The 26,576-nt window shown below is 42.1% G+C and overlaps 1 protein-coding gene across 4 annotated transcripts in view; it reads left to right on the forward strand.

Annotated features, from left to right (window-relative positions):
• The window catches only part of LOC125724114 (voltage-dependent L-type calcium channel subunit beta-1-like), an 83,480-nt gene that overhangs the window by 18,338 nt on the left and 38,566 nt on the right, over positions 1 to 26,576 (forward strand). For all 4 annotated transcript variants that reach the window (XM_049001062.1, XM_049001063.1, XM_049001064.1 and 1 more), the window contains exon 2: positions 1,257 to 1,343. In XM_049001062.1, coding sequence (XP_048857019.1) covers positions 1,257 to 1,343 — 87 coding nt within the window. The remainder of the gene's footprint in view (positions 1 to 1,256; positions 1,344 to 26,576) is intronic.

Raw genomic sequence — 26,576 nt, forward strand, 5'->3', positions numbered from 1 at the left:
GTTGTCAAAGGCCAAATGCAGCGGTTCAGTTAATAATAGATACACTTTTAATTGCAAAATAAAATTAATTTAGATTTACGCATTTGCTAATTCAGTTCTTTCGGCAATTTCATAGGGAAAGTCATGCTGCTTGTTAGTCTTAGAGCAGTGTTTGTCAACCAGATGGTCCATGTTTTTGCTTCCTGCCAAACAGACTGGCAGGGAAAAAATGTAGACTATCTGGGGGTTTCCAAGGATCGGGTTGAGAAACATTGCTTCGCAGCAATAACTTTGGGCTTCAGACCCTTGACCAACGTGCTGAAGAATGTGAGAGAACAGTCTGACTGAGTCTTTCTGAGCAACATGCCAGTTTTGTGTTCGAGTCAGCAATCTAGGCCAGAAATTGTGCACCTATTAGAAGAATATAGTCTTAATTATATGGTTCCAGATTAGCACAGAAAGTAATTAATGGGAAGTGTGTCTCTATGGCAATGTGGCCATAGTCAGGGCTTAATTTAATGGAGGTTCCTGTTTGAATCACAAAGGGAATTTTCCAGGATCTGAACATTTAAATCACACGATCCACAGGGGTTGTGCCCTTGTAATTGTACTTTTTAAGTTACAGAAATGGAGTCTGAGGAACAACCCGAAAGGTACAAACAGTATTAATGTACCATCAATAGTGTTCATTTCTGTGCCTTTAAAGGTACCATTACTAAAGCTAAGTGTTAAATTTGGTAGAACGTAGATGGTACGGCCCCAGGGAGAAGCAAAGGTACAAATTTTTAACTTTTTTTCTGAGAGTGTAGAAACATGCCTTCTGGTCTGCTGAGAGTTTTGGAAGCACCAGAGGTAGCAGTCCAGAAGCTCAACTTTCATTCTTTATATACTTATATTCTAGTTAAAGTTGTGTCATTTTTGGAGTAGAAGACATTTCCGATTTAAGGATTTATTTATTGATTGATGTTGTGTTTTGTGTGTGACTCGCGGGGATGTTAGTGATTAAGCTTTGAGATCATACTTGAAAGGCCCCAGGCCTGTTTTCTGAACCCTGCCCAGGTACCTGTCCTGGGGAACCCAGCATTCTGACCCCTGCCTCTGGGAAGACACCCAAGTGCCTATCCTGGGGAGCCCAGCTTTCTGACCCCTACCTTCTGGGAGATGCATAGGCGCCTGTCCTGAGGAGCCCAGCTTTTTTATCCCTGCCTCCTGGAGGATGCATAGGCACCTGTCCTGGGGAGCCCAGTTTTCTGACCTATGCCTCTTTTTCTTGCCAGGGCAAGTATGGCAAGCGGAAGGGCCGCTTCAAGCGCTCTGATGGCAGCACCTCTTCTGACACCACCTCCAATAGCTTTGTCCGACAGGTAGGCCCCACTCTGCTGACCCGGCTCAGCCCACTTACTCTTCCTACTCTTCATCTAATGTCATTTGGTCTGAGGTAGAGGAGTAACACTGACATGCCTGGTTTCTGAGGCTACAGTTTGATCATTTTGTACTGTTTTACCTTTTAAATACCTCACCCGGTCCGTGGTGTTTTAATAGGGACAATCTTTTAGAAATCATGTCATTCGATGACACAATATAGTTCAAATCATTATTTCTTTGCTTCAGTGCTCAACCTCAGCTTAAAATTATCTTAAACATCTTCAGAACATGAAAAAGATGACAAATTGAATGGACTTTTTCATCATAGAGCACAACACTGACAGGACAGTTTCTGGACTTTTCCTCTGACCGTCTCGCTGCTCATTTTAGGCCACCGGCTTGACAGTGCTGATGTCTGTGACAGTAAGTGCTTGCATTCTGTACAGTATGTCCTGGATTGCAGGACTAAAGGGAGTGAAAGAAGTTTCTAGTATTTCCAGTTTTAGATGGCACAAATTTTCGGCAGTTTACAATGCACAGTCTGCTGACTTTAAATATCCAAAGTACCAACACACCACCAATGTCTTTCTGCCTTGTTTATCCATGACATTTCCTTTTTCAAAAGATGTTGTGGCTGCTGCGTGGTCGTTTTCTTCACTGGCACTTGACGCTTGGCACTTGAGGATGCACTTATCTCTTCCAGGATATTACCAAAACAGTAGTACTTGGGGTGCTTCACTAACTCAGTCATCTTCGCTGTGTGTTTGTTGGATGTAAGTTGTCCATTCTTCTGTCCTGATGTGTGCTGTCAAACCATGTTCCTTATAGACAGTTAATTGAATTTTCTCATTTTCTTATCATTTCAATTTTATATGGTGTCAAGTGTATATATTGTTTATATAGTCCAGCCCTATTCATGGTAAAAATTGTTATTAGTGGTCTTTGCTAACAAGTGGCTTTCGTTGAAGTAAGTCTTTGTTTGTTAAGTGTTGCATTTGGGTTGTTCTGCTCAGCATTGTTTTATAAGTGGTTTCATTCAACGAGACATCACTTACCATAGTCGGAGCATACACTGAGACAACAAAGAAGACACCCAAGGAGTGCCTTAGCCTGAGTCTCATAATACGCTCGTTGAAACGAGTGTCATCAGACACCATTGGAAGGAGCTAATCCACTATAGCAACAGCTACTCCCGAAATATGGAGTTTACAGAGCTCCCCTGACAGCAGTGAAAGATGGACATCTTGCTGGAGAGACAAGACGTTCCATGCACCTACCAGTATGGGCTGCTTCAAACTGGGACCCAAGTACTGCCATGCAGCAGGTGATGGTTGAGCACCACACTAGCCCTGATCCCCAACAGATGTGGCCCTGTTAGCGCTCCAATGGTTTGAGTAGGCTGTAGGATTATTGTTTCACTTCCAGATATGGATTCATTAGGCAGCCAGTGGTGTGCACACCTGCCACAGAGATTTTCTTCTCCATAGCACCGTTTCCTTTTGTTACGGGGCCACGCTCAGCTGTGCGTGAGGTGCAGGGGGGCGGTGCTGGAACTCAGGGTCAGCAGGGAAGTACAGATTTTCAACTCAGCTGACAGAGATCACCAGAAGAACCATAGGGATTTACCTTCATTAGACTGAAGCATGTTGGATCTATGGGCAATATGGGAATGTATGTTAAATATAGTTCTCTCTTTAAAATATGCTATTTAAATGTATATTGGTCATTCGGAAGAGTTGGTAGTCATGATGGTCTGTGCATCCAAATGAATGCATAGGTATTGGCTGCCCGCTCAGCCAGGTGCAGTTTACAAATTACTCTGGATAAAAGCCCACAGCAAAAAATCACCTCAAAGAGAGAAGTAGCGACTATAATGACACTTAGTTTATAGTCATCAGAGAAGGTCATCCTTTGGCTTGGAGACCTCCTGTTGTCCTTTGGGCTAAAAAGCCCTGGTTAATTAAGACAGTACTTTGTTTTCTGAAATATATGTGTTTTTAAAGCAATATATTAAGGCAGATTAAAATGTATAGTCATGTTACAGGGGGAATGACCATGTATCTGTGGAGAAACATGGAGAAAACCATGGAAAAACATGTGAGTTTGCAGTCATATCTGCATAACCAGGACAGAAGAGCTGAGTGCACAGTAGCTACTGCCCTCCAGTTATGCAAATATTACACAACATTAATATGCCTACATTTGAAATGCATCATGCATTTAATTTGCATGAAATCTTTAGTTGTGTTACTGTCATTTAGCAATGGACTTTCCATCCAGTTTCAGCTGTGTCAGCTTCAATAGTAATTTGAGATTATTTGCCTTAAGAGACTCCATTATACTGATGTCCTTTCAAAGCTGTACCTCTGCCTTGTGTCCTATATTCCCAGCCTGCCATGACCGTGGCATGGATGGATGGGTAGATGGATGGATGGGTGGATGGACTCTAAGCTTTTGCTTTCCCTTTAAACTGTGCTGACACATGCAGGGTACTCTCTGGCTTTAAGGGCTTTGGCTTGGGGTCAGGGAAGCCTGCATTACCACCTGGATGCATCTGGTATTACCTGGCTTTGACTGTTCCCCTCTATATCTTTATGCTAATTTGGTTTTGGGGCGTAAATGTGACTCCCATGTGACATTATTGTCAAAAAAGTCCACGAGAGCTGACAGTATAGTGTTTTAGGGCAGTGTTTCTCAGTCCTTGGTGACCTGTAGACAGTCTGTCTGCTCCTTCTCATGTCTGCTCCTTCTCAGCTCCCTGTAGCAGGTATTTGGTGTTCTTGATTGACTAGGAACTCAGAGGAATCAAAATTTTTACCATATGGGGGATTCCGAGGCCTGGGTTGAGAAACACTGGTTCTGGAGCTAATCTGAAGGTTGTTTGGTTTGAATTCTGGAGGTACCACTGTAGTATTGAACTTATTCTTCTTCTTATTAAATGCTTGAACTTTGTTGTAACTGGCAAATGTAAATTAGAGGCCAAGTCTGTCAACTAGGGCTAGGCAATTCATCAAATTTTAATTTGAGTTATGTCTTTGGCTTCCAACAATTATCAAACCAAAATAATCAATATGAAACAATTATTGTGCCTATTTTATTTTGCAATGATGCTTCCATTTTGTCTTGTGTTACAAATCCAGGGCACCCCCTTCCAATCCCTTTTTATTTGCTTCTCATTTGAATTATATTTTGAGTTCAAGGAAAACCACTGTTAAATAGACTTTTTTTATTTCCAGAAATGCATGATGTTTCCAAAGCCAGTGAGTAATTGTGTTAAATAATTGTGATTTCAGTATTGGCCAAACTAGCTGCGTGATTAAGATTTTTGTCATAATCGAGCAGCCCTACTATCAGCCGTCTTTCAACCACTTAAACTAGTCAGGGTTGCAGGAGGCCTGAAGCTTATCCATCACAAAATACAGACATATTCCACTCTTGGCAGCTTAAAGATGCCAGTTAGCTTCACTGCCTGTTTTTGGCCTGTGGAAGAAAATGCAAACTCGAGAAACCCCCAACCCTGGAGGTGTGAGCCAACATCGCTGTCCACTGAGCCACTGTGCAACCCATAGATATTAAGTGATATTCACTCACTGGACTTCTGATCCATTATTCTTTAAATCAAATGATTACCCAAAGGTAACTATTATTCAGACTTGGTCTTTAATTTTTTTTTACATTAGGGCTGTCTGTATGGGTGCTGTATCATTAGCCTATTGACCGCTGTGCTGCATCCACTGCCCTGCTTGCCTTCTTGCATGAAATGGGCCGCATGGTGCACAGTCCCTGGCGGGCTGTGTGATTTGTCAGCCCCATCACCCCCATCCAATAGCTTCTCCAGGTAGCACTCATGGCTGAAGGGTCTTTCAGCCTGATTGAGGCTATGCTGTGTTTGATGAGGGGGGTGATTCCTGTAGCTTCTGTCTGGGCTTCATCCTGCAAGGGCTAAATATAATACACAACTTTGCAAATGTAGCACAACTTCTGCAACCTGACCTGCCTCCCACCACCGCCCACCCTCCCCCATTACCCTCTCTCCCGTTCTCCCTGTGGTTTGGTTTTGGAGATTTGGGATTTGGACTCCTTCGTCTTCTTGGGAGCTCTGTTAGGTGCCTCCTCTCGCACACACAAACGCGACCCTTCCAGGACACCTCATCCACACACACCTTGGCCTGAGCCGGCCGCTCCATCTGCCATCGTGCTGAGGTGTGCTGTGGAGTGTCGAATGCAGGACTTGAGCAATGGAGAAGCATGTGGTCACTGTGGTAAGCCTGGCTGCTGGGCCTTTATGCTGGGGGGTGTGTGTTTCCATCTTACATGCATGCCTGTTTGGGTCCAGTTCATTTGGTGGCAGTGAACACTTATGTTTGGTTTTTCCCCCCTTAGTTTCCTCTGACTGCAGTATCTTCATTTTTAGATGATCCACATTGCTAGTTTGTAAATCCTCTCCAGTTCTTCTTACTACCAGCTTATTGTGTTAGAAGGTTTTGGCCAACTAAGTCACTGGCCCTACCATAAGTGTGGACATGAAGGCCATTATATGTGTATGCTTTATATATTTTATCAATATATCCAAATCCATTTCCTTTTAGTAACCTTTGTCTTTTAATTTCACACAAATTTTTTTATTAAGATTTTTAAATTTCTTCAGAACAGGTATTTTGCACTGAGATTTAAAAGGTTCTTTCCATCTTCAGCTATTAAATGTCATGGAAATGTAATGCAGAAAGTATGCACCAGGTGTGTTTAATGTGACTTACGCTGGTGTATTTATACATATAGACAATGCCTGTACTTTCTGCCCACTGTGTTTGTAATTTTGTGTTTCAGCTTGTACCTATTTTAAATGTAAATTGTGTAGTCCTACACAATAGACTGGCTTGGATGTTCCTGATTCCAATGCTGCAGGTCAGCATGAGGGACCAGCGAACTGTGAAACAGGACTGTGAGACACCAAGGGACATAGTGACATAAATAGACAGAGGGACACCAAGGGACAGATGGGCAGTAATGTAAACAGGAACAGTAATGCAGACAGTAACTGTAGATGGACAGATTGCTTTGAGTCGCATTTGTTACTGATACTTGGCCGTCAATCAAAAGACTGCCCTGCTCTGTTCAGTGTTGTTGCTTTTGTACCTTTGAATAGACAGTTAATCATTTAGACTTTCAGCAGTTCATCAGATCTCTGAATCTCAAAAGGTTTATTGTCACTGGTATCACTACACGTACTAAGTGCAATGAGATGCTTACTTGTCTGTTTCCTGCAGACTGGGTAAATGAGCACAGGGTAACAAAACATAGAATAAACATTTGGGTAGAATTAATATCAGTATGAGTATGTAAAAATAAACATGGATATGGAGACATATATGTATCTGGAAGAACAAATATGGTATAGAGATGTACAATATACATGCATAGCAGCAGATAATAGTGCAAATATTGTGCGACACCAAAAATACAAACTATTCAGGGTTGTAATTCAGTCCAATTCTATTCAGTTTTATTTGTATAGCGTATTTGCACAACATTACATTGTCTCAAAGCGCTTTACAGCATCCCTGCCCAAAGCCTCCATTGAGGAAGCCAGAGACAACAGTGGCAAGGAAAAACTCCCAAGAAAGTAGAAACCTTGGGAGGAACCAGACTCAAAGGGGAAAGCCCATCCTCCAGAAGCTGGCAGAAAAAGTCAATTAAGCAAGATAGCGCAGTCCCAGTTTACACTGTCCCAATTTTAACATTTGAGTCTCAAAGCGGGGGGCAGGCAGGTGATGGTAGGCAGTTCCTGGTGCTGTTTCAGATGGCAGGACAAACAGTAGTACGGCAGCAATGCATACAGGGAAGACATTACAGGCAGAAGGGCAAGCAGGCTGGAAAGATGCCACAAATAGGGAGATGTTGCAGGCAGCACCTCAGGAGGAGTAGACAAAATAACATGCAATTAGCAAAAGTAGGGGAGACTAGAAGCAGTGCAAACCGTTAGGTGAGTGCAATATATAACCTCTGGCAGCGTAAGTTAGAGGGATAAGAAAGTGGCATCGCAGGTATGGGAAGTCCCTAAAATGTTAACACTTCAAGTCCACGATGAAGTGTGAAGCTAGAGTGACAGCACTGACAGTTCCGTTCATTCAAAGCCAATGGCACCGGCCCCACCCAGGTCTAACTGGGAGTGAGCAGTTAACTCACTAGAACTAGAGTCCCTACACACTAGACTACATAGGTGTGCTTTTAGTCTAGACTTGAATATTGAGAGTGAGTCTGAATCTCACACATTCAATGGAAGACTTCCACAGCTGAGGAGCTCTAAAAGGGAATTCTCTGCAGCCTGCTGTAGTTTTTTCTAGCCTAGGTAATAATAGATATCCTGCTCCTCGAGATCAAAGCAAACAAGGAGGGTTGTATGAGACCAGTAGATCTCTAAGGTATTTTGGTGCAAGGCCATTAGTGCTTTATAAGTTAATAGCAGTATTTCATAGTCAATCCCAGGCTTAACTGGAAGCCAGTGAATGGAGCATAGAACAGGGCTAATATGATACATTTTTTTAGTGTTTGTAAGAACTCTTGGCTGCTGCATTTTGTGCTAGCTGGAGTTTATATAAGGATTTGGATGGCCAAGCAGAAAGGAGGGCACCATAGTAGTCCAGTATGGAAGTTATAAAGGCATGTATAAGTTTTTCTGCATCATGAAAGGAGAACATCTTCCGAGGCTTGGCTATGTTCCATAGATAGTGGAACACAGTTTTAGTAATACTACTTATGTGAGCATCGAAACATAAATCTGAATCAACCAGAACACCAAGATCTCTGACCACTGTATTGTAGGAAGATCACTGAAGTTGAGGCTTACCTATTTCGAGTAGCCTTGGGATCAACTAACAGTACTTCCATTTTTTATTTTTTTTTGTTTTGGGGGGGGGGGGGTTAATATAAGGATTTTTTTTGCCATTTAGCACCAGATTTCCAGTACACAGTCTTCTAACAGAGAGAGAGCTGTGATGCATCATCTAGATGCGTCATCTATATATATAACTGTGTATCATCAGCATAACATTGAACCCAACACTGTTTAGGATTGTTTATGTTCTCTTCTATTAGTCTGGAGAGAGACACAGACCTAGCAGTTGCTAGTGCTTGTATATACTTAGAGAAGCTCTCTTTTCAGGCAGATCTGAAAACTTCTAATTTAGTTGAGCCCCATTTGTGCTCTACCTTGTGCAAAGCTGGTTTAAATTCATATGTATGATCAAAGTACTAGGGGGGAGGTTTTATCTTCTTAAGTGGAGCTACAAGATCTGCAAAACAATTTCACTATGTTCACGGTTTACTATTCAAGTTCATTTTCCTACAAGGCTTCAGATGTAAGTTTGAAGGACTGTGGAAGTCGGTTGAGAAACATTGTTGTAGTTAATGAGGCTATGGAACATCTGATACTGTACTTTTGAGATGCGGCCGTAGGGAGGCTATACTGTATTTCAAACATTAATAAGTAATGATCTGAAAGTAAAATATTGTGAGGGATAACAGATACATGTTCCACCAGGATACCATGGCTAAGAATCAGATCCAGGGTATGGTTACAGACATGAGTAGGCCTGGCTACATTTTGACATACACCTACAGAATCAAGAATAGCAGCAAATGTTGTTTAAGGATCACTGTCATTCTCCATGTGAATATTAAGATCACTAACAATCACAGGTTTCCCAGCAGTGACTACCAGGTTTGTTAAAAAAAACCTGCAAACTCCTTAAGAAAATTACTGTATGGATTAGGTGGTCTATACATAATAACAGTGGTGATTGGAGGTGAACTACAAGGAGATGAGCCAGTAAGACTAAGAACAAGAATTTCCAATGTGCTAAAGCTATAATCACTTTTCTCAGACACTCCTAGGTTAGACTGAAATATTGCAGCAACACTAACACCTTTGCGATTTGGTCGAGGGTTATGCTTATAACTGTAATCAGCTGGAGTAGATTCATTTAGTTCCATGAATTCATTTGGTTTACGCCAAGTTTCAGTAAGTAAATGCACCAAGACTAAAATCATTTCATTTATTAGTAGCACCTTAGGAGCCAGTGATCTTACATACAGAAATCCAAGGTTTAGTCTTTCATTACACCTATTATCTAATCATGGATTTGGTTTAATTTTTATCACGTTCCTATGTCATACACTACGGTAGAATAGACCTCCATGATTAAAAGTGCGGGGAACAGGCACAGTCTCAATAACATGAACCCTACGTGACGACTCAAAGCCACTAGCAGGCGGTCAATTATGCCATTTTGCCTACTGCCTGCACTTGGCTCTGGCTATTCAACAATTTGCCTCAAGGCTATGAGCTATGCTTTTGGGGTAAATACCGTCTCTCTTCAAAAGCACAGGCCTACCTCAAAACGTCCGCCAGTTCACGACATAACTGACACCTGTTGTAAGTTGTACCTGGAGCCGCTACCGCTGAATCTATAAAACTCTCACTCTCCTGAATCTCCCATGACAACCGGATATTTCCCTGGGCCATGATGTACTTCACCAAGGTGTGCATGACGTGACGTGCACACAATGCAAGGAGTGTCCTGACTGTCCGTTCATGTATAGTTTACGTCTGTCTGGTGGATTAAAGGTCATGTCAATTTTTTAATACTGCTGCATCCTCAGTAATCTAAAAACTTCTCCACTGCTCGTACTGCCACATACTGTATCACTTTACTACCCCATGTTGAATGTTGCATTGTGTGTTGTTAGATATTTCATAGTAGTTAGTATTTCATGAGTAGGCTGCATGACACTGGAAAATATCAATTTCTTCAAGTATTGCAGTATTTGTAAAGGAATTTGTAAAGGAAAAAAGTTCAAAATAAATAAATTTCCCATAAACATGTCTATTCTTAGGGGCGGCATGGTGGTGCAGTGGTTAGCACTGTCGCCTCACACCTCTGGGACCCGGGTTCGAGTCTCCGCCTGGGTCACATGTGTGCGGAGTTTGCATGTTCTCCCCATGTCGTCGTGGGGTTTCCTCCGGGTACTCCGGTTTCCCCCCACAGTCCAAAAACATGCTGAGGCTAATTGGAGTTGCTGAATTGCCCATAGGTGTGCATGTGTGAGTGAATGGTGTGTGAGTGTGCCCTGCGATGGGCTGGCCCCCCATCCTGGGTTGTTCCCTGCCTCGTGCCCATTGATTCCGGGATAGGCTCCGGACCCCCCGCGACCCAATAGGATCAGCGGTTTGGAAAATGGATGGATGGATGGATGTCTATTCTTGAGTGATTTAAACAGCAAGGATGGAAATGATTAGAAATGGCTTAAAGAGCACATGCAGAGCTCATGCAAAAATAGCAGCAGTAATCTTTAAACTAATGTAAATTTTTTTACATTATTGTATGTTTAAGACACCCATTACATATTTAGTACTTTATTAAGAAATTGTCATGTCCCGCTTGTCTACTCCTCCTGTGTGCCACGCCCCCTCGTTAACCTCGTGTGGAATCAGCTGATTTCAGTTGTTTTTATTAGTTTTGTGTATTTAACCCTCTGTGGTATAAGGGTAGGGAACACACTTTCACTGACTGGGGCATGGTCACTCATTTCATTCAATATCATAAACTTAATTCATGGCAAATAAATTATTTATATATTTGTTTTGCCATTACACTCATCTTTATTTTAATGTACTTTGTAAATATGTCAGATTTATGTGAAGCTTGTAATTTGACATCAAAGTATAGACACTGCAAAATGCAGTTTGGAACACTTGCAGAAACATTATAAAAGTACATAGTAAGTTTGTGGTGGAAGTTTGTTTTGATCTCAGATATCTGATCACCAAAGTCTTGGCTACATGAAGATGACTAAATGGTGTAGTTGACTAAATGGCAACATTCAGTTGGATAAATAAATAAGAAAAAGCTAACTCACTATTTCTGGTCTCCTGTCATTGAATATGTAGCAGCTTTCATGTTTATGCATGAAAGCCATTCACACCTGGCCACATCCCCCCCCCCCCTTTTATGATGCAGATAGGGCTGTATCTGGATCTCGTTTCACCGTTGCGTTGTTCATCAAATTACCATGCAAATGCGATTTGAATACGTGTAAATGCGGCTATTTAGAATGTGAATAGTGATCTTCAAGTGAAGGCGGCACTACATGCCCTCGATGCAGGTAAAACAAAGAAAGGTGACATGCTGTCAACCATCACTCCTCCTCCCTTAGTGGAGATGGAGGAGGAGCTCGAGTGGGACCCCTTGGGGACCACTCTGACTTCCCCAGTGACTTGTCCACCACCACCCCAGCATGTCAGATCCCGGCCAGGCCCACCCTCTCAGTCTCCCGGAAAGGGAGAGGATACCTGTGCCGGGGTCAGGTCCTGTCCACCCTACCCCCTTGCTCAGCTTTGGTCCCCCTGGTTGTGGCTCGGTGGTCACCTGCGGGTCCCCCTGGCTTCGGATCGGGGGTCACCTTCGGTTCTGCCTGCAGCGCCTCGTCAACCAGCTGCAGTCCTGCCTCCGACACCTCGTTGGTTGCCTGCGAGTCCTGCCTGGGGTGGTCGGGGATTACCCTGCCTGGCCGGACCGGCTCCCCGTTTGCCAGAGGGCCTGGGGTTGTTCCGTGCTTGAATGCTAGCTGGGGTCTCATCGGGCGTACTCTGCCATCTACCAGCGGTGGGGTGCCCCTGCCTCAATTTCTCACCGGTTTGTTGCACTTTACTTATATACACAGTCCATGCTACATTAGGGCCTTGGGATGCAGGGAGGGGGTTGGGGGACTCTGCCATCTGCCAGTGGTGGTGCCCTCATACCCGAACTGCACCCACTAATTTTAATGCATTGTAGACATATACACACAACTCTGTCACACATATACAGTACTGTGCAAAAGTCTTAGGCAGGCAAAGAAAATGATGTTTATATTATCCACACGTTGGTGTAAAGCTATGATATTATGCCTTTCAAAGTGTGTCAGCTTAGCCATTTCAGAACCTCTGCTAAAATCATACTAATATTTGCAGCGACCGTCCAGTGCAGCCATGTATTTTTTGACTTGGCCACTAGCACACCTCATACAGCTAGTACATCTTTCACTGACTTATTAAAGCAATATATTTAACAATTTAATTGAGCTGTTGGTGAATTTGAACAAAATCATGGAATGGTTGAGGTGCCCCTGAGGAGAAGTTTGGGAACTGAAGCGTTGTTCATCTAGCCATCCAACTAGATATCAGTAACTTTTTAGAACTTTTTAGGGCGGCCGGGGGGGACCAGGGCCTCCGACATGTGGGGGGCCATCCGCCTGGACCCGCTGTCCTCGGTGCGGGGGTTGCGGGCGGGACTGCGGGGCTCGCTGCCTGTGCTCCTTGTACGGGGGTTGGCACCTCGGTTGCCTGGTTCCCCCTGCCTACGCCTTGGCCCGGGGGTGGGTGGGGCGGGGGGGGCGCTCTCACGTCCCATGACGGCATCAAATGCCAGCACATCCAATGACAAATCAGTTCACACCTACACTTGCACATACAAGAATGTACACATAAGAGGTTGAGCTATCAGTATCATTATTATTTCTTTTTAGCGTATGTTATAGATATAGGAATTGAAATATACATGTATATGTGTAGGATCACGGGTGTGTGTATGCTGCATATATATAATACCTATTTGTAAGAAACAAATTCACATATTTAACAAAAAAAATTATCTAATATGCCAATTCCTACTGAGGAAAGAGTTAGGACACCCTATGCTCTAATACTTAGTATGTCCCCCCTTGGCTGAAATAACCTCAATAAGATGTTTCTGAAACCATCAATCTGTGAAATCGCTGACAGAAAGTTTTCCCCACTCTCGAATGCAGAATTCTTCAAGCTGTGTTTGTGTGCTTTAATTGTTTATGTGGGTGGCTGTTTTATTTCTACTTATTGTTCTAATTTCGGTCGACGTGAGTGCTTGTCTGTCCTGTCTGTTAATTAACAGTGCGATTGTTACGGACAGTGGGCAGCATTTTCTGTTCGCGTTTAACTCCGTAACAAACACCGGCGGGGCGATAACAGCTAATAATATCTAGCGTCGGTAACGTTACCCAGCGCCGGAAAAGGACAGTTGCTCCTGAGCTTTGCTCGGTCGCCAGTCGGGGCCGGGAGGACATTTTCCACTTTTTTCCCCGCTCCGGCAGTAGCCTGCTGTGAGGGGGTTTTTGTGGTTTTTCGACCTCCCAAGAGCAACTTCGATTTCGCTTTGTTTTTAGTTCATACTTGGTTCAGGCAGAAGTTCTTTTGGTAAGTAGTAGTAAATTTATCGGATTTAAAATTTTAATAATAATTAAGTTCCGTTTCAACACAAGTAACTTATTTTAGTGTACTCGGCACTTTATTGCATTTAACGTTAGGCTAATTAATCTTTAAAGTTAAATACACTATATAAATTTACTGGGCTGGGAATACGGGGTCATAGTGAGTTAGTTAATTATGGGACCGGCTCAGTGTTGCGTTTGCAACATGTTTGCCCTTCTGGACGTTAGTGTCCAGTCGGACTTCATCTGCGAGCGATGTGAGCTAGTGGACTCGCTCATGGTCAAGGTTCGCGGCCTTGAGGAGCAACTGGCTCTCATCCAATGCAACTGTGAGTTAGAGGAGCAAGTTAATACGCCTTTTAGGGAGAAGGTGTGTACGCCACTAGCGGGGAGGAGGGAGAATGAAGAGCAGAGAGGTCGAGAGAGCTGGGTGACCGTAGGTCGTAGACGCAGGAAGGGGCGTACACACGTTGCAGAGGCGGCATCACCTGAGGTGACTGTGTCGAACAGGTTTCAGGTTCTTCCAGCTTTAGAGCCGGAAGGGACTGGGGAGGCAGGTGGGCCCTTGGGCACTGAGGAGCCGCCTCCCCCCAGGAAGAGGGAGGTTGTGGTAGTGGGGGATTCCATTATTAGGGGAGTAGACAGTTATGTGTGCACGCGTGATAGAGGGTCCTGTACGGTGTCTTGCCTGCCTGGTGCCCAGGTAGGAGACCTTCCAGATCGTGTGGACAAGCTTTTGGCCCCAGCTGGGGTGGATCCAGTTGTCGTGGTGCATGTTGGCACCAAGGACATAGGCAAGGGTAGAAGGGCTGTTCTGCAGGATGAATTTCTAGATGTCGCAAATAAGCTTAGAAGCAGAACGTCCACGGTGGTATTCTCTGAAATACTCCCCGTGCCACGTGCAAGTCAGGCTAAGTTAGATGAGATAAAGAAATTAAATGCGTGGCTAAAAGGATGGTGTAGGAAAGAGGGGTTTAGGTTTATGGGGCATTGGAGGACCTTCTGGAACAGGTGGGACCTGTTCAAGCCGGATGGGTTGCACCTGAACCAGAGGGGAACCAGTGTATTGGGGAGGCGTATGTGTAGAGTAGTTGAGGAATGTTTAAACTAGGGACTGGGGGGGCAGGGAGGTTAGTTAACTATGTCAGTGGGGGGAAACGGAAAGCCCCAAATAATCATATTGTAAGTGGGCACCGTAATAGGCCTACCCTTTGTTGTCTGTATTTAAACGCCAGGAGTATTAGGAATAAAATTCATGATTTAGAGGCTTTTATCTCATCAGACTCTTATGATATTATTGGAATAACTGAAACGTGGTTGAGTGAAAAGGATGGACATGAATATAATATGGATGGTTACACGTTGTTCCGTAAGGATCGTATAGGAAAAAAGGGGGGTGGTGTTGCAGTATATGTAAAGGAAAACTTGCAGGCAAGGGAACTTACTGATATAAATAAAACTACGGAAGCAATATGGGTAAAATTAGATGCTAAAAACTCAAATAGCCTAATTGTCGGTGTTTGTTACAGAACACCTAATATAGCTGCTGAGGAAAGCAGATTGTTATACAGTGATATTAGGACTATGAGCAATAAAAATTATGTGGTAGTTATGGGTGATTTTAATCTACCAGGAATGCAGTGGGACTTTGTCACTGGCTCTTCAGAAAATGAACTGGAGATGGTGGAATTAGTACAGGATTGTTTTTTTACTCAGTTTGTTAACACCCCTACCAGGGGAGATGCCATTCTTGATCTTGTTCTCTCTAATAACCAGGACAGGATTGGTAAATTAGACGTTTTAGAACCACTTGACGGTAGCGATCATAACATGGTCAAATTTGAGGTTCAGTTTAGTGTTCGAAGAGCTAAGTCCAAATCAAAAATATATAATGTTAGGAAGGCTGACTTTAAGTGTATGAGACTAAAACTAGAAACTGTGAACTGGATGGAGTTAAATAACAAAACTGTTGAAGAGGCCTGGGAATTTTTTAAAAGCACATTATTGCAAGTGCAAGAGGACTTCATACCTGTTTCCAGCAAGAATAAATCTAGGAAATTGCAACCTAGGTGGTTTACTAGGGAAATAAAGTATAAAGTAAGGAGGAAATAAAGTATGAAGTTCTTTGGCTCAGAATCTGTCTTTGGTTGACACCAAACATGTCTTCCGTTGCAGTGTCCAAACAATGACATTTTATATTGATCTGTCCAAAGCACATTGCTCCAAAAGTCTTTGTCTAGGTAGTATCTTGCAGTTTGCTTTTTTTTAAATCTGTATTAGTAATTAGCGTGCTGTCACAGTGTTTACACTTTAACATACATTTACACACATAATCCGGCTCCAGTTCGAATACATTCAAATACAAAGAAATTTCTCCCTACCTGTAAATGTACAACACTCATGAGCTGTGTGTTCTGATTACCTCGCACTCCTAGCTCGCCTAACAAAGACAAAAGATCTCGAGTGGTGATTCTGTCTTCGCCTGCGAGCTAAACCAGCATGCTAGCGGTTAAAACACTAGCATACTTTCCCAAAAATAAAACCACAATTTAATGAGCCTAAACCCCAAAAAGATCAATTAAACCAAATTAAACATTACCCAGAACAAATTCCCAACTTAACTGTACCAAAATCTCATTTACAAACTTATACAAGAAAAACCTTTACCAGCAGAGTACCACAAACGATGAAATCCAAACTATTCGACCTCACCTGTTTACAAAACTGCTTTTTGAAGACACTTTTCCACATTTTCTCTCCACAGCTAGGTGACCATTTGGTTTAGTGCCATGGCTTTCAATTTGCGTCCCTTCTTTAACTGAATTATTTGCTTCTCCACTCGGGTTCCACAAACAAAGGCATCTCTCCAGGAGATGAATTTAAATGCTGTCATATTGTTGTGCTGCACAGATTAGGGAAAAAATAGCTGATGGGGTGGGGGATCTGTTGAAAATTGATGATGCCAACTTGTTCCCTGCCCCAAAATCCACAAGACACACAAACAGAAACACAGACACATTCCCATGCACACACACAACTCTCTTCCCCCCAACATGCACCCACACTCACTGCTGATTCTTTTAATAAGTATGCACCTGGCAGTTTTATGGAGATTTAGTGGCTGTGTGGTTGAAGGTGTGTCTTGTGGATGCTGAGACCAACTTTGGTGGATGTGGGACGGCGTACATGAGCATGTATCAGGACACCCTGAATTTGCGAGAGTTGTCTTTTTCCACTGTGTCATGGCGGCACAGTGCTTTGTAGTCACCCCATGCTGTCCAAGCCCTAGGCTGACCCCTGGCCAGTGTGCTGTTATGGACTGAGCTACTGTGGTGCTGTAGCAGGTGGCACATTCAGAAACAAAGCAATACTGGGATCAAGAACAGGGAAGGGAACAGGGCAACCAACACGCAGGAACATAGCACAAACCGAACTATGGAACATAAGAGAAATGACTACACTAGGAAGGACTAAGAACAAATAGAAGCAAACCCAAAATCAAATGGGACACAAGCAGGGCAAACCTAGCACAGTAAAAGTAATATGGAAAATTTTTATAAAACATTGGGGAACAGAAAACCAAATAAGTAATTGAACAGATGAGGTAGGTCTGGAGGTAGCCTTAAATCCATCACAGGAGGGTTACAGCCCATGTACTACACACTCAACCCATTGAACCACACAACAGCCCAGAAAGCAGCAAAAACACACAAGGGTCCAGCTTGAGGGAAAGTCAGATGCGGGAACAGGATGGCCAGCAACACCTGCTGGCCAAATGGGAAAGAGACATGAAGGGCAGGGAGGGATGGATGCGGACCGTAACACTTGGCTAATTCGTTCAGAATCAGCATTAATTTCTTGTAGTTCCTCTAACATTTTTTTATTTTTACAATACATTGCCATGGCTGCATGATGCAATAAAATCCATTGAATGCAACTTCAGTGGACTTCAATAGCATTTCAGTTTACAGTGCAGTAAAGCTAGACATTTATTGAACAAATGCTTTCAATCATCATTTCCAGGAAACTCAGCTTCCCTTGGAGTAAATGGAACCGCTGCATGACAATTGAAGGAACTGTGAAAATGGCTGCAGCTCTTTTTGATTGACAGAAATTATACTTTGGCATCAGAGAATTTCAAGTTCAATCCCATGTGGAGTTAAGTCTTCTCGTTTTTTCGGTTTTGGTTTAGTGCTGTATTGAATGTTTTCTCAGTCAAACCTTACTTGAAGTAGTAATAGAGGCACACCATCTAACTAGTATTTATGAGGGCCAACAGCATAGAACGACTGCTTTGAATGTCACAGTGGTTAATAACTTGAAGACCAAGCAAAATGAGGAAATACCAGTCTGTAACTGTGTGTAAATAATTTCAGTCTAGTTTAGAGGTGTAAATCCTCTTAGCCATTTTATACTATTTAAATTATATTTATCTTTAAAACCAAAGCTATTTTGACCAAAGAAGTTTATCTATGTTGAAATTGGAAATTTCAATATGTACCATTTTGGGTAAAATTCTGAAAATAATTATTGTGTTTAATCACTATGTTTTCTTAGCAGAGAATCTGAATTTTTCTTTCTGTGGGGTGGAAACAAAACTAAATGACATGAGGATAAAAAGATGGAATGTTGTAGCTAAAGGGCTACAACAGGAATCAGGGTCTGTGTGCATTTACTAGAGTACAGGGGAAGGAATTGTTTTTGGAAGCAGCCATATGTGCTGGTTTACACTTGTTTAATCTTTTGGTGTGTTTATGTACTCCCCTGCAGGACCGAGGTCATGCATAGTTTAAATCCCCGTGTGGACTCTTTTCATTTTATCACGATGGTTACTCGTATTTAATGTCACAGATCATCTTTTGCAGCCTGGGCACATCTGGTCAACCAACGTGACACTAGAACAGACCACCAGCCAGCACTAGGGGTATCTGTGTGCTTGGTCACCATACGTTAATTCTGTGGTTGTGCAGAAGATTACAGATCGCAAGCCACACCACAGAACAGCGTTGTGTGCAGTATTCCTTGAATGAGTTGTCAAGAAAAGCTGTGCGAGAAATATCATGCACACAATTCATGTATTCAGCCAGCCATATTAAGTATAGGTTACGGATAAAGGTTTTTGTTAATGATTTCCATTAACTGTAGCTTGTGGAAGAAATTTCTCGAAGTCAGATGTTTAAGTGTTTGACAAACTTTATTATCCGATGAGCTCAAATAGAACAGACACTCAGCAATCATGCGTCTTGTGTTCTGCTCCTTGAACAACAAGTGCATAACGTTAGTTCCTTCATAGAAAATAGAAATCCCTTACTTAAGCAAGTTTGCATTAGTACATTGTGCTCGATACATCAGACTGATTCGAGTGAGGTTATATTGTTTCAATCATTATAGGTAAATAAACAGCACCATTATAAGTTCCATTATTAATTACTGATTAGATATGTATATATATTTGCATAATCATGAATTTTCTATCACACTCAATTTTCTATCACAACCTTCAAAATGCCTTTTTAATATATTCATAGATCATTCATAAGCAGTGTGTAAGTATACCACAACATCCTAACATTATCACATAGAATTTCTGATTATACCGTAATAAAAAATATTAGATGGTAATAAATGATAATCACATAATACACACAAAATGTTTGCGATTAATATATATGTGACCCATCACCACGAAATGAGTCTTATGGGTGTACAGTATTTCTAACAGTGCGACTTAAGACTCATTTCGTGGTGATGGATCACATATTATAATAGTCTGGACATTTTAATCATCGCACAGGATGCTTTTGATGTGCAAAGTACATTTAATACCAGTACACATAGATTAGTCTACTGAGAACTCTGCTGGGCATATGTTTCCAGACTGTAAATGACTGTAAATGTGAAAAAATAGGGCTGTCTAGCTTGAATATTGGCTGTGTATGTTTATAGGGCCTCTCATAGTATGTACACAAATCAATAGAACAGCAGATTTTTCTGGATATTGCATAGCTCACCTTCATACATTTAGTGTTTGCTATAACAGAAAGCCTTCATGTTTTCTATCAGATCCCATTGGCTTTGAGTTTTTTTCCATGATCATATTTGTACATTTTCCCATTTAGGGAAGCAGCACACTCTGTTCTCCTCTGGCCATCAGGATTTCCCTCTGCAAGATGCAGTCACTTTTGATGTCAGTTCAATAATAATACTGTTTTTTGTAATTTGTTTTTAAACCCACTCAACAAAAATACCAAAACTAAACACATGATACATATTCCTTGACTGCTGAATTTGGATTGAAGTTAATGAAAGTTTAAAATATATTTGTTGTGCTGCAATAGTAAACCTTCATGTTTTGTGTTTTAGTATTTAATGTACACTGGGGGATGAATGGCATTTTTAACAATAGTAAAAACGTTTCAACTTTTTAAAATTGAAAAATTACTAATATCAGTTTTTCTCCCTGTTAAATTGCATTTTCTACACTGGCCCAAGTACACAGTATAATGGTAATGTCACATATGTAGATCAGCTGAGGTCTTCAACTGTACCTCCTCATAACAGGATTCCTTGTGTATTAGCTGACGGCGCATGGTAATTCCAGATATAATTTTTCTCTTTGACTTCATTGTTTCGAAACTGAAAAGATACTGAAAACTTGACACCTGTGACCTGCTGCCTCTTGGCTCATTTCTGGGGTCAACCAAACAGATGGTTTTTGGTCTGGTTTCACTTTACCTGGAGCAGTATGTTTTATTTCTTGACAAGGTATAGCCCTGATGTTTTCCACTGCTTTGCCGAGTGACAGGTTTTCCTTTATTGGGGCTTACAGTAGGTGCTCTTTTCTGTGAGGATCAGGTCTGTTTGCATTGACTGGCAGAGAGCAGAGATGCAGGTCTTCTTGTCTGGTTTGTAAAGTTTGCCTTCTGGCCTCAGATACCTCACAGGCTGATGTGAATAATGTAAAGTGTTGAGAGAGGCAAAAAATACCATTCACGCCACCTGGCTGGGATTTCTGTGGTGGCAGACGAAATAGGCGCCGTATGCAGGTTATGTAAGAGTCTGGTGCGGCATGGCACAGACAGCATCAGCAATATGGCCAAGCATATTCACCAGCACAGCAGCCGATCTGGACCTGCACCTCTTAGCTTGGTTCAGATTTGGTGAAAAATTTGCTTAGCAATATAAAAAGAACTTTCTTTTTTGTGAATAAATAAAACAGATGCTTTTTTATTTATTGCCTTCCAATTTATGCTGAAATTGGAGAATGACATGAATAGACAACAGGAAGTTATGATAACTCGGGGAGTAGCTGGATTTGAGGGACTAAATCCTCTACCCTGTTTGTGCTGGAACACAAGTCTCTTCCTGTAGCACAAAGCCTTGCAGTGAGACTGACTGGTATCTTTAAATTGCTCTGAGTGTATGTGTACTGCAATGGACTGCCTTTCTAGATAGTCCCATGCTTCCTGGCATAAGCACCAGGATCACTGTGGTATGAAAACAGGTGTATTCATGTGTCTGCATCATGATGGTTTGCATATTTAAAGTTTAAATTTGATCATACCATTCATAGCAATGGATAAAAAATATTACTGGGGGGTATTACATGAAGCAGGTTTATGGGAAAGTCTGACTTATTTCGACAAGTCTGGCTCATTTAAGTGGAGACTGAATAAAAGCAAGATGAGGAAACAGATAATAAAAACCATCTTTTCTGAAGTAATCCTCTGCGCGATATTTCCATAATATGGAGAACTAAGCTGTGATTGCAACATAATCAATATAATAAAGCCTATAAAAATCACATCTCACCATTCCAATTAATTTCAAAATAATTCAAATAAAAGCCTACGCATATTACAAAGGTCAAACATGACATTCAATGACTGAAATTGAAAAAAAAATCCATTAAATTAATATGAACAGTATTTTGTTTAGTCACAGTCTACTTTGAAAGTTTATTAGTAAATTGCAAAGACAAGATACGATTATTTGTGCAGAACATTTCACACAGATATGATTGAAAGTATTTTACGGAGATCAAATAATACAGAATAACATTTTACAGTAAGAATTACATGTGAACTCAACCCAGAAGGTTCTCCATTGGCTATGGGGATCGAACCAGGAACTTTCACAATGTAAGGCAACAGGACTGTACCACTGTGCCACATTTACATAACTTGCGCATTTAGTCTGTCTGCTATTGTTTGCCAAGCCAAGTCCCTGGTTTTATTTCTGGCCATAGTATTGCCTTTTTTCGCAAAAGATTTGTATTTTTCATAAAGCTCCATCAGCAGTGTTTGTTCTGCAGCGGGAAAAAAAACACCACTCTCGTTTTACATGCTTTCCGACTCATTTGTTCGATCTATCGGTCATCCATTCATATGGGTTTCTTAAATATCTTGCGTGTATGCACTAAGTGAGACTATGCGAGTCTGTCTTGTATGAGCCTTGATTAGTTACTGTGTTAGTGGAACGACATAATAATAATAATAATAATAATAATAATCGATACTTTATTGATCCCTGTAGGGAAATTGTCTTTACGCCTCCCACAACTTGCTCTTTTTTCATAGAGGAAGTTGTCTGCGAAGGGCTGCCACCCGTAGCTGGGAGCTGGGGGTTAAGGGCCTCGCTCAAGGACCCACCGGCTGAGGCTGGGTTTGAACCTGTGACCTTCTGATTACAGGCATACAGGCTGAGTTTAGAGATGGCGCTAGTTTGAGTCAGACTTTTTTTTGGAAAGTCTGGTTATCTTTAGCCACTTTCATGGGATATCCCCCTGTAGTGCTGAAATACATAAAATGGGACATTTCATTTCAAAAATTACTCCAGTGTCAAGAACGGCCTGTCCTTTTTATTTATAAATGGCAGTTTCCACAAGTCTGGTTTCTGGGACTTTGACCTCAGTGCCTTGATGCTCCTGCTACACACATGTTGACATGCATCAGTGGCGCAGGCTTCTGATCCACTGCCAGATTATGAAAGCTGAAAGAAATAAGGAAAGAAGATTCATGTTAGAAATGCCTTTTCCCAGGCCATCATCTTTTCTGCAAATTGATGGTGGGTATTTGCAGAAGTGGAGGCCTTTGCAGAGTTGTTGTTCCAGTAATGAGCGTTTATGTTCTCTTTGGAGTTCCTTGTCGCTCTAGGGCAGTGGACAGCCCTCACTGCAGATGGCACTGTGAACTGAGGAAAGCAATTGGCTGTCGGAGAACCTAATGACTCCTCCCACTCTGTTTTCCTGTTGGCTCTGCCTGTGGCCTCATGAACTAGGGAAGGCTCTCTTGCTGGCTTTGCTCCTATGCTTACTGCCCCGGCAGTGCTGATTTCAGTGCATGGTACATTTTAGCGTTATGTAATTGAACGAGTTCCTTTGGGGACAAATAAAATAATAATAGGCCGGGTAAACATAATGCAATTTATTTGCTGTTAAGCCACTGCTTCTGTCTAAGACAGTGTATTTCAACCTTTTTTGAGCCACGGCACATTTTTTACACTGAAAAAAATCCCACGGCACACCACCAACCAAAAATGTTACAAAATGACACTCTGTAGCCTAGTAATGAGAAAATAGTCTCTCAATTTATTTATACTCACTCAGTGTGAAACCTGAGCCTGTTTGGATTAACAGCTCTCAGTCTCTCTCTGTTTTTAGTTTTTATACGAGTCGAGCTTGAAAAGCTCAGTTCTCACAGATATGTTGTGGAAAATGGGAGTAATGTAGAAATAGCTTTGTTTGTTTAGAATACATCACTATTACAGCACAGACACTCGACAATGGCATATTATTTGCAAATGATAATTTTCAAAATAGCTTTTTAGACTAATTAAGTGAAATTGGATAATTTCCCACAGTACACTAGTGTGCCATGGCACAGTGGTTGAAAATCACTGGTCTAAGGCATTGTCCAGGGTCACAACAACATGGCAAGTTAAGGCAATATACTAGACCATAAGCAGCACATTACCTTAGTTATATGTATAATATATACAGTGCATATAAAAAATGTGCAAATAGTGACTTGTGGACAAGTGAGATTGGAAGTGCAGTTTTCATGTGCCCTATGACTAGCTTTTCGAAGCACTTCATGATGACCTGTGTTTAAGTGAGATGGAGTGATAGTCATTTAAGCAGTCGACTGTTGACTTCTTTGGCATAGGTATGATGGTGTGATTCTTGAAGCATTTGGGGATGACCACCTGGCTCAGGGAAATACTGAAATGTTGAAAGGCTCTTTCTGTTGCTGTCCTAAACAGACGCCTTCTGCAGCAGCTTATAACGGTTTTATTTGTTCTTTATGTACTATAAGTTAGCATTTTTCTAACATTTTTTAAATACTTATAATATAATGGACTTATCATATAATGGAGCAGGAATGTTCTCCTGCTTTTGTTAGCCCTTTGTATGCTGTGGTCACAGAACATGTGAGGAGAGACTGCTCTTCACCTACTGTGGAAATAAAAATTGTGCACACCTCTGTTAAAATGGCAGGTTTTTGTGAGGTAAAAAATAAGACCACAATAAACCATTTAAAAACTTTTCCCACCTTTAATGTGACCTATACTGTAGCTTGTGCAATTCAATTGTAAATCAAGATGGCAGCTTCATCACAAACAGCGTTTTTTTGTGTTCACTTTTACTTTTATTTTTTTGTCAGTTCTGTCTTTTATCTTATTATGTATGACCTGCAAACTCTACCGGACATATTAACGTGGGCCCCAGGAACTCGTAAACATCGACAAAAAGGCAAGAGGTCCGGCGTCCTGGTTTGGCAGTGCGTTAACAGACCACCGCTTCCGAGCATGCACCCGATCGAGTCCTTCTGCTCCCTAGACCTGGAGTATCTTATGCTTATGTGCCAGCCCATCTCGCTTCCAAGAGAATTTACAGTAGTCATTATTATGGCTCTTTACATTCCCCCACAAGCCAATACCGACCAGGCACTCAGGGAACTGTACAGTGTGATCAACAGGCAGGAAACCGTTCACCCAGTGGTGTTTATCACTGCTGGAGATTTCAACAATGCCAACCTTAGGACAGTTCTACCGAAACTCCATCAACACATTCAGCACAACACGATAGTAGGTTGGATCCTGGACCATTGTTACACCCCCTTCTGGGATGCATACAAAGCCATTTCTTGAGCTCCATTTGGCAAATCAGATCACAGCTCCATTCTGCTCCTGTCTACCTGCAGGCAGAAGCTGAAATGGGAAGCACCAACCCTCAGGACTGTGCATTGCTGGACGGGTCAATCTGAATCTGTGATTGTTTTGATCATACAGACTGGGACATATTTCAGACGGCCGCTGACAGAATCGATGAATATGCTGAATCAGTCTGCAGATATATCAATAAGTGCGTAAACAAAACTTATTGATATATAAGTGATATATGTTTCATCTATAACAATTAAAGTTTATCCAAACCAGAAACCATGGATCAACAGTGACATTCTCATGGCATTAGCAGCGCCGAGCTCCACTTTTGCTTCCGCAAACACATCAGACTTCAGACACGTCAGATACCAACTCTGGAAAACCATAAAAATAGCGAAATGTCAGTGCAAAGACCGAGTTGAATAACAATTTAACAACCCCAGGAGCATGTGGCATGGACTAAACACCATCACAGAGGAAAAGAGCACGCCGCAGATCAAAACCTCTCTGTGCAAAGAGCTAAACATGTTTTTTTGTTCAATTCGACACCGGTCAGCGTGCACACTGCAGATTACATCATCGCGTACACTATGTCCGAGGAGGATGTGCGTGAGAGCTTCAGGCGAGTGAACGTAAACCTGCTGGCCCTGATGGAATCCCCAACCGTGTCTTGCACATCTCATCTGGCTGGAGTGTTCATGAACATCTTCAGTCTCTCCCACTCCTAATCTGTGGTTTCTGCCTGCTTGAAATCAGCCACCATCGTCTCTGTACCTAGGTCTTCAACAATCACATCATTAAATGACACTTGCCCTGTCCATCATAAGAAAATTCTTTGAGAGGCTGGTCAGGCACTTCATCTGCTCTGCACACCTGGACTGACTGGATCCACTGCAATTTACATACTGCCACAACAGGTCCACCGATGACGCCATAGCCCCGACTCTCCACACTGTCCTATTAGATCCTGGAGAAAAGGGACACATACAGTATGTGAGAATGCTGTTTGTAGATTACAGCTCAGGGTTCAAAACAACTGTTCCCTCGAGGTTGGACAGGAAACTACGGGATCTGGGGCTGAGCAGCACCCTGTGCAGTTGGATCCTCAATTTCCTGTCGGAAAGATGCCAGGTACGTGGTCAGACTGGGTAGCAACACCTCACCCTCTGCTACACTGAACACTGGTGCTCCCCAAGGATGTGTACTGAACCCTCTCCTATACTCACTTTACACCCACGACTGCTCAGCCACTCACAGCTCCAACATCATCGTGAAGCTTGCAGAAAACACCACAGTGGTGGTCATCATCACCAACAGCAATGAAACAGCATACAGAGGAGGTCAGCATCCTGACGCACTGGTGCCAGGAGAACCACCTCACTCTCAGCGTCACTAGGACCAAGGAACTGAAAGTACACAGAAAGGAGCACACCCCCCCCTCACCATCACTGGCACTGCTGAGGAGATGGTGAGGGGCTTCTGTTTCCTCGGAGCAGTGTTAATTTCGTTGACGAAAAATTTTCGTCATAGTTATTGTCAACGACATTTATTTTCAGACTAAAACGAGAATATAACTAAATAAAAATGATTTTGCGAGGCTTAAGTCTATGACGAAGTGTATTGACGATTTCGTCAACGAATAAAGACGAGACGAAAATGTTTGAAAGAGACGAGACCCAATCAGAACTATGTGACACGTGATATATATTTAAGTAGCCTATTAGTTGTATCAATATTCCATGTAATCAATAACTGACTTTCAAACAAATTAATTCAGTACGATT

Source organism: Brienomyrus brachyistius, unplaced genomic scaffold (genome assembly GCF_023856365.1).
Source record: "Brienomyrus brachyistius isolate T26 unplaced genomic scaffold, BBRACH_0.4 scaffold55, whole genome shotgun sequence".
In the NCBI taxonomy this organism is placed as follows: Eukaryota; Metazoa; Chordata; class Actinopteri; order Osteoglossiformes; family Mormyridae; genus Brienomyrus; species Brienomyrus brachyistius.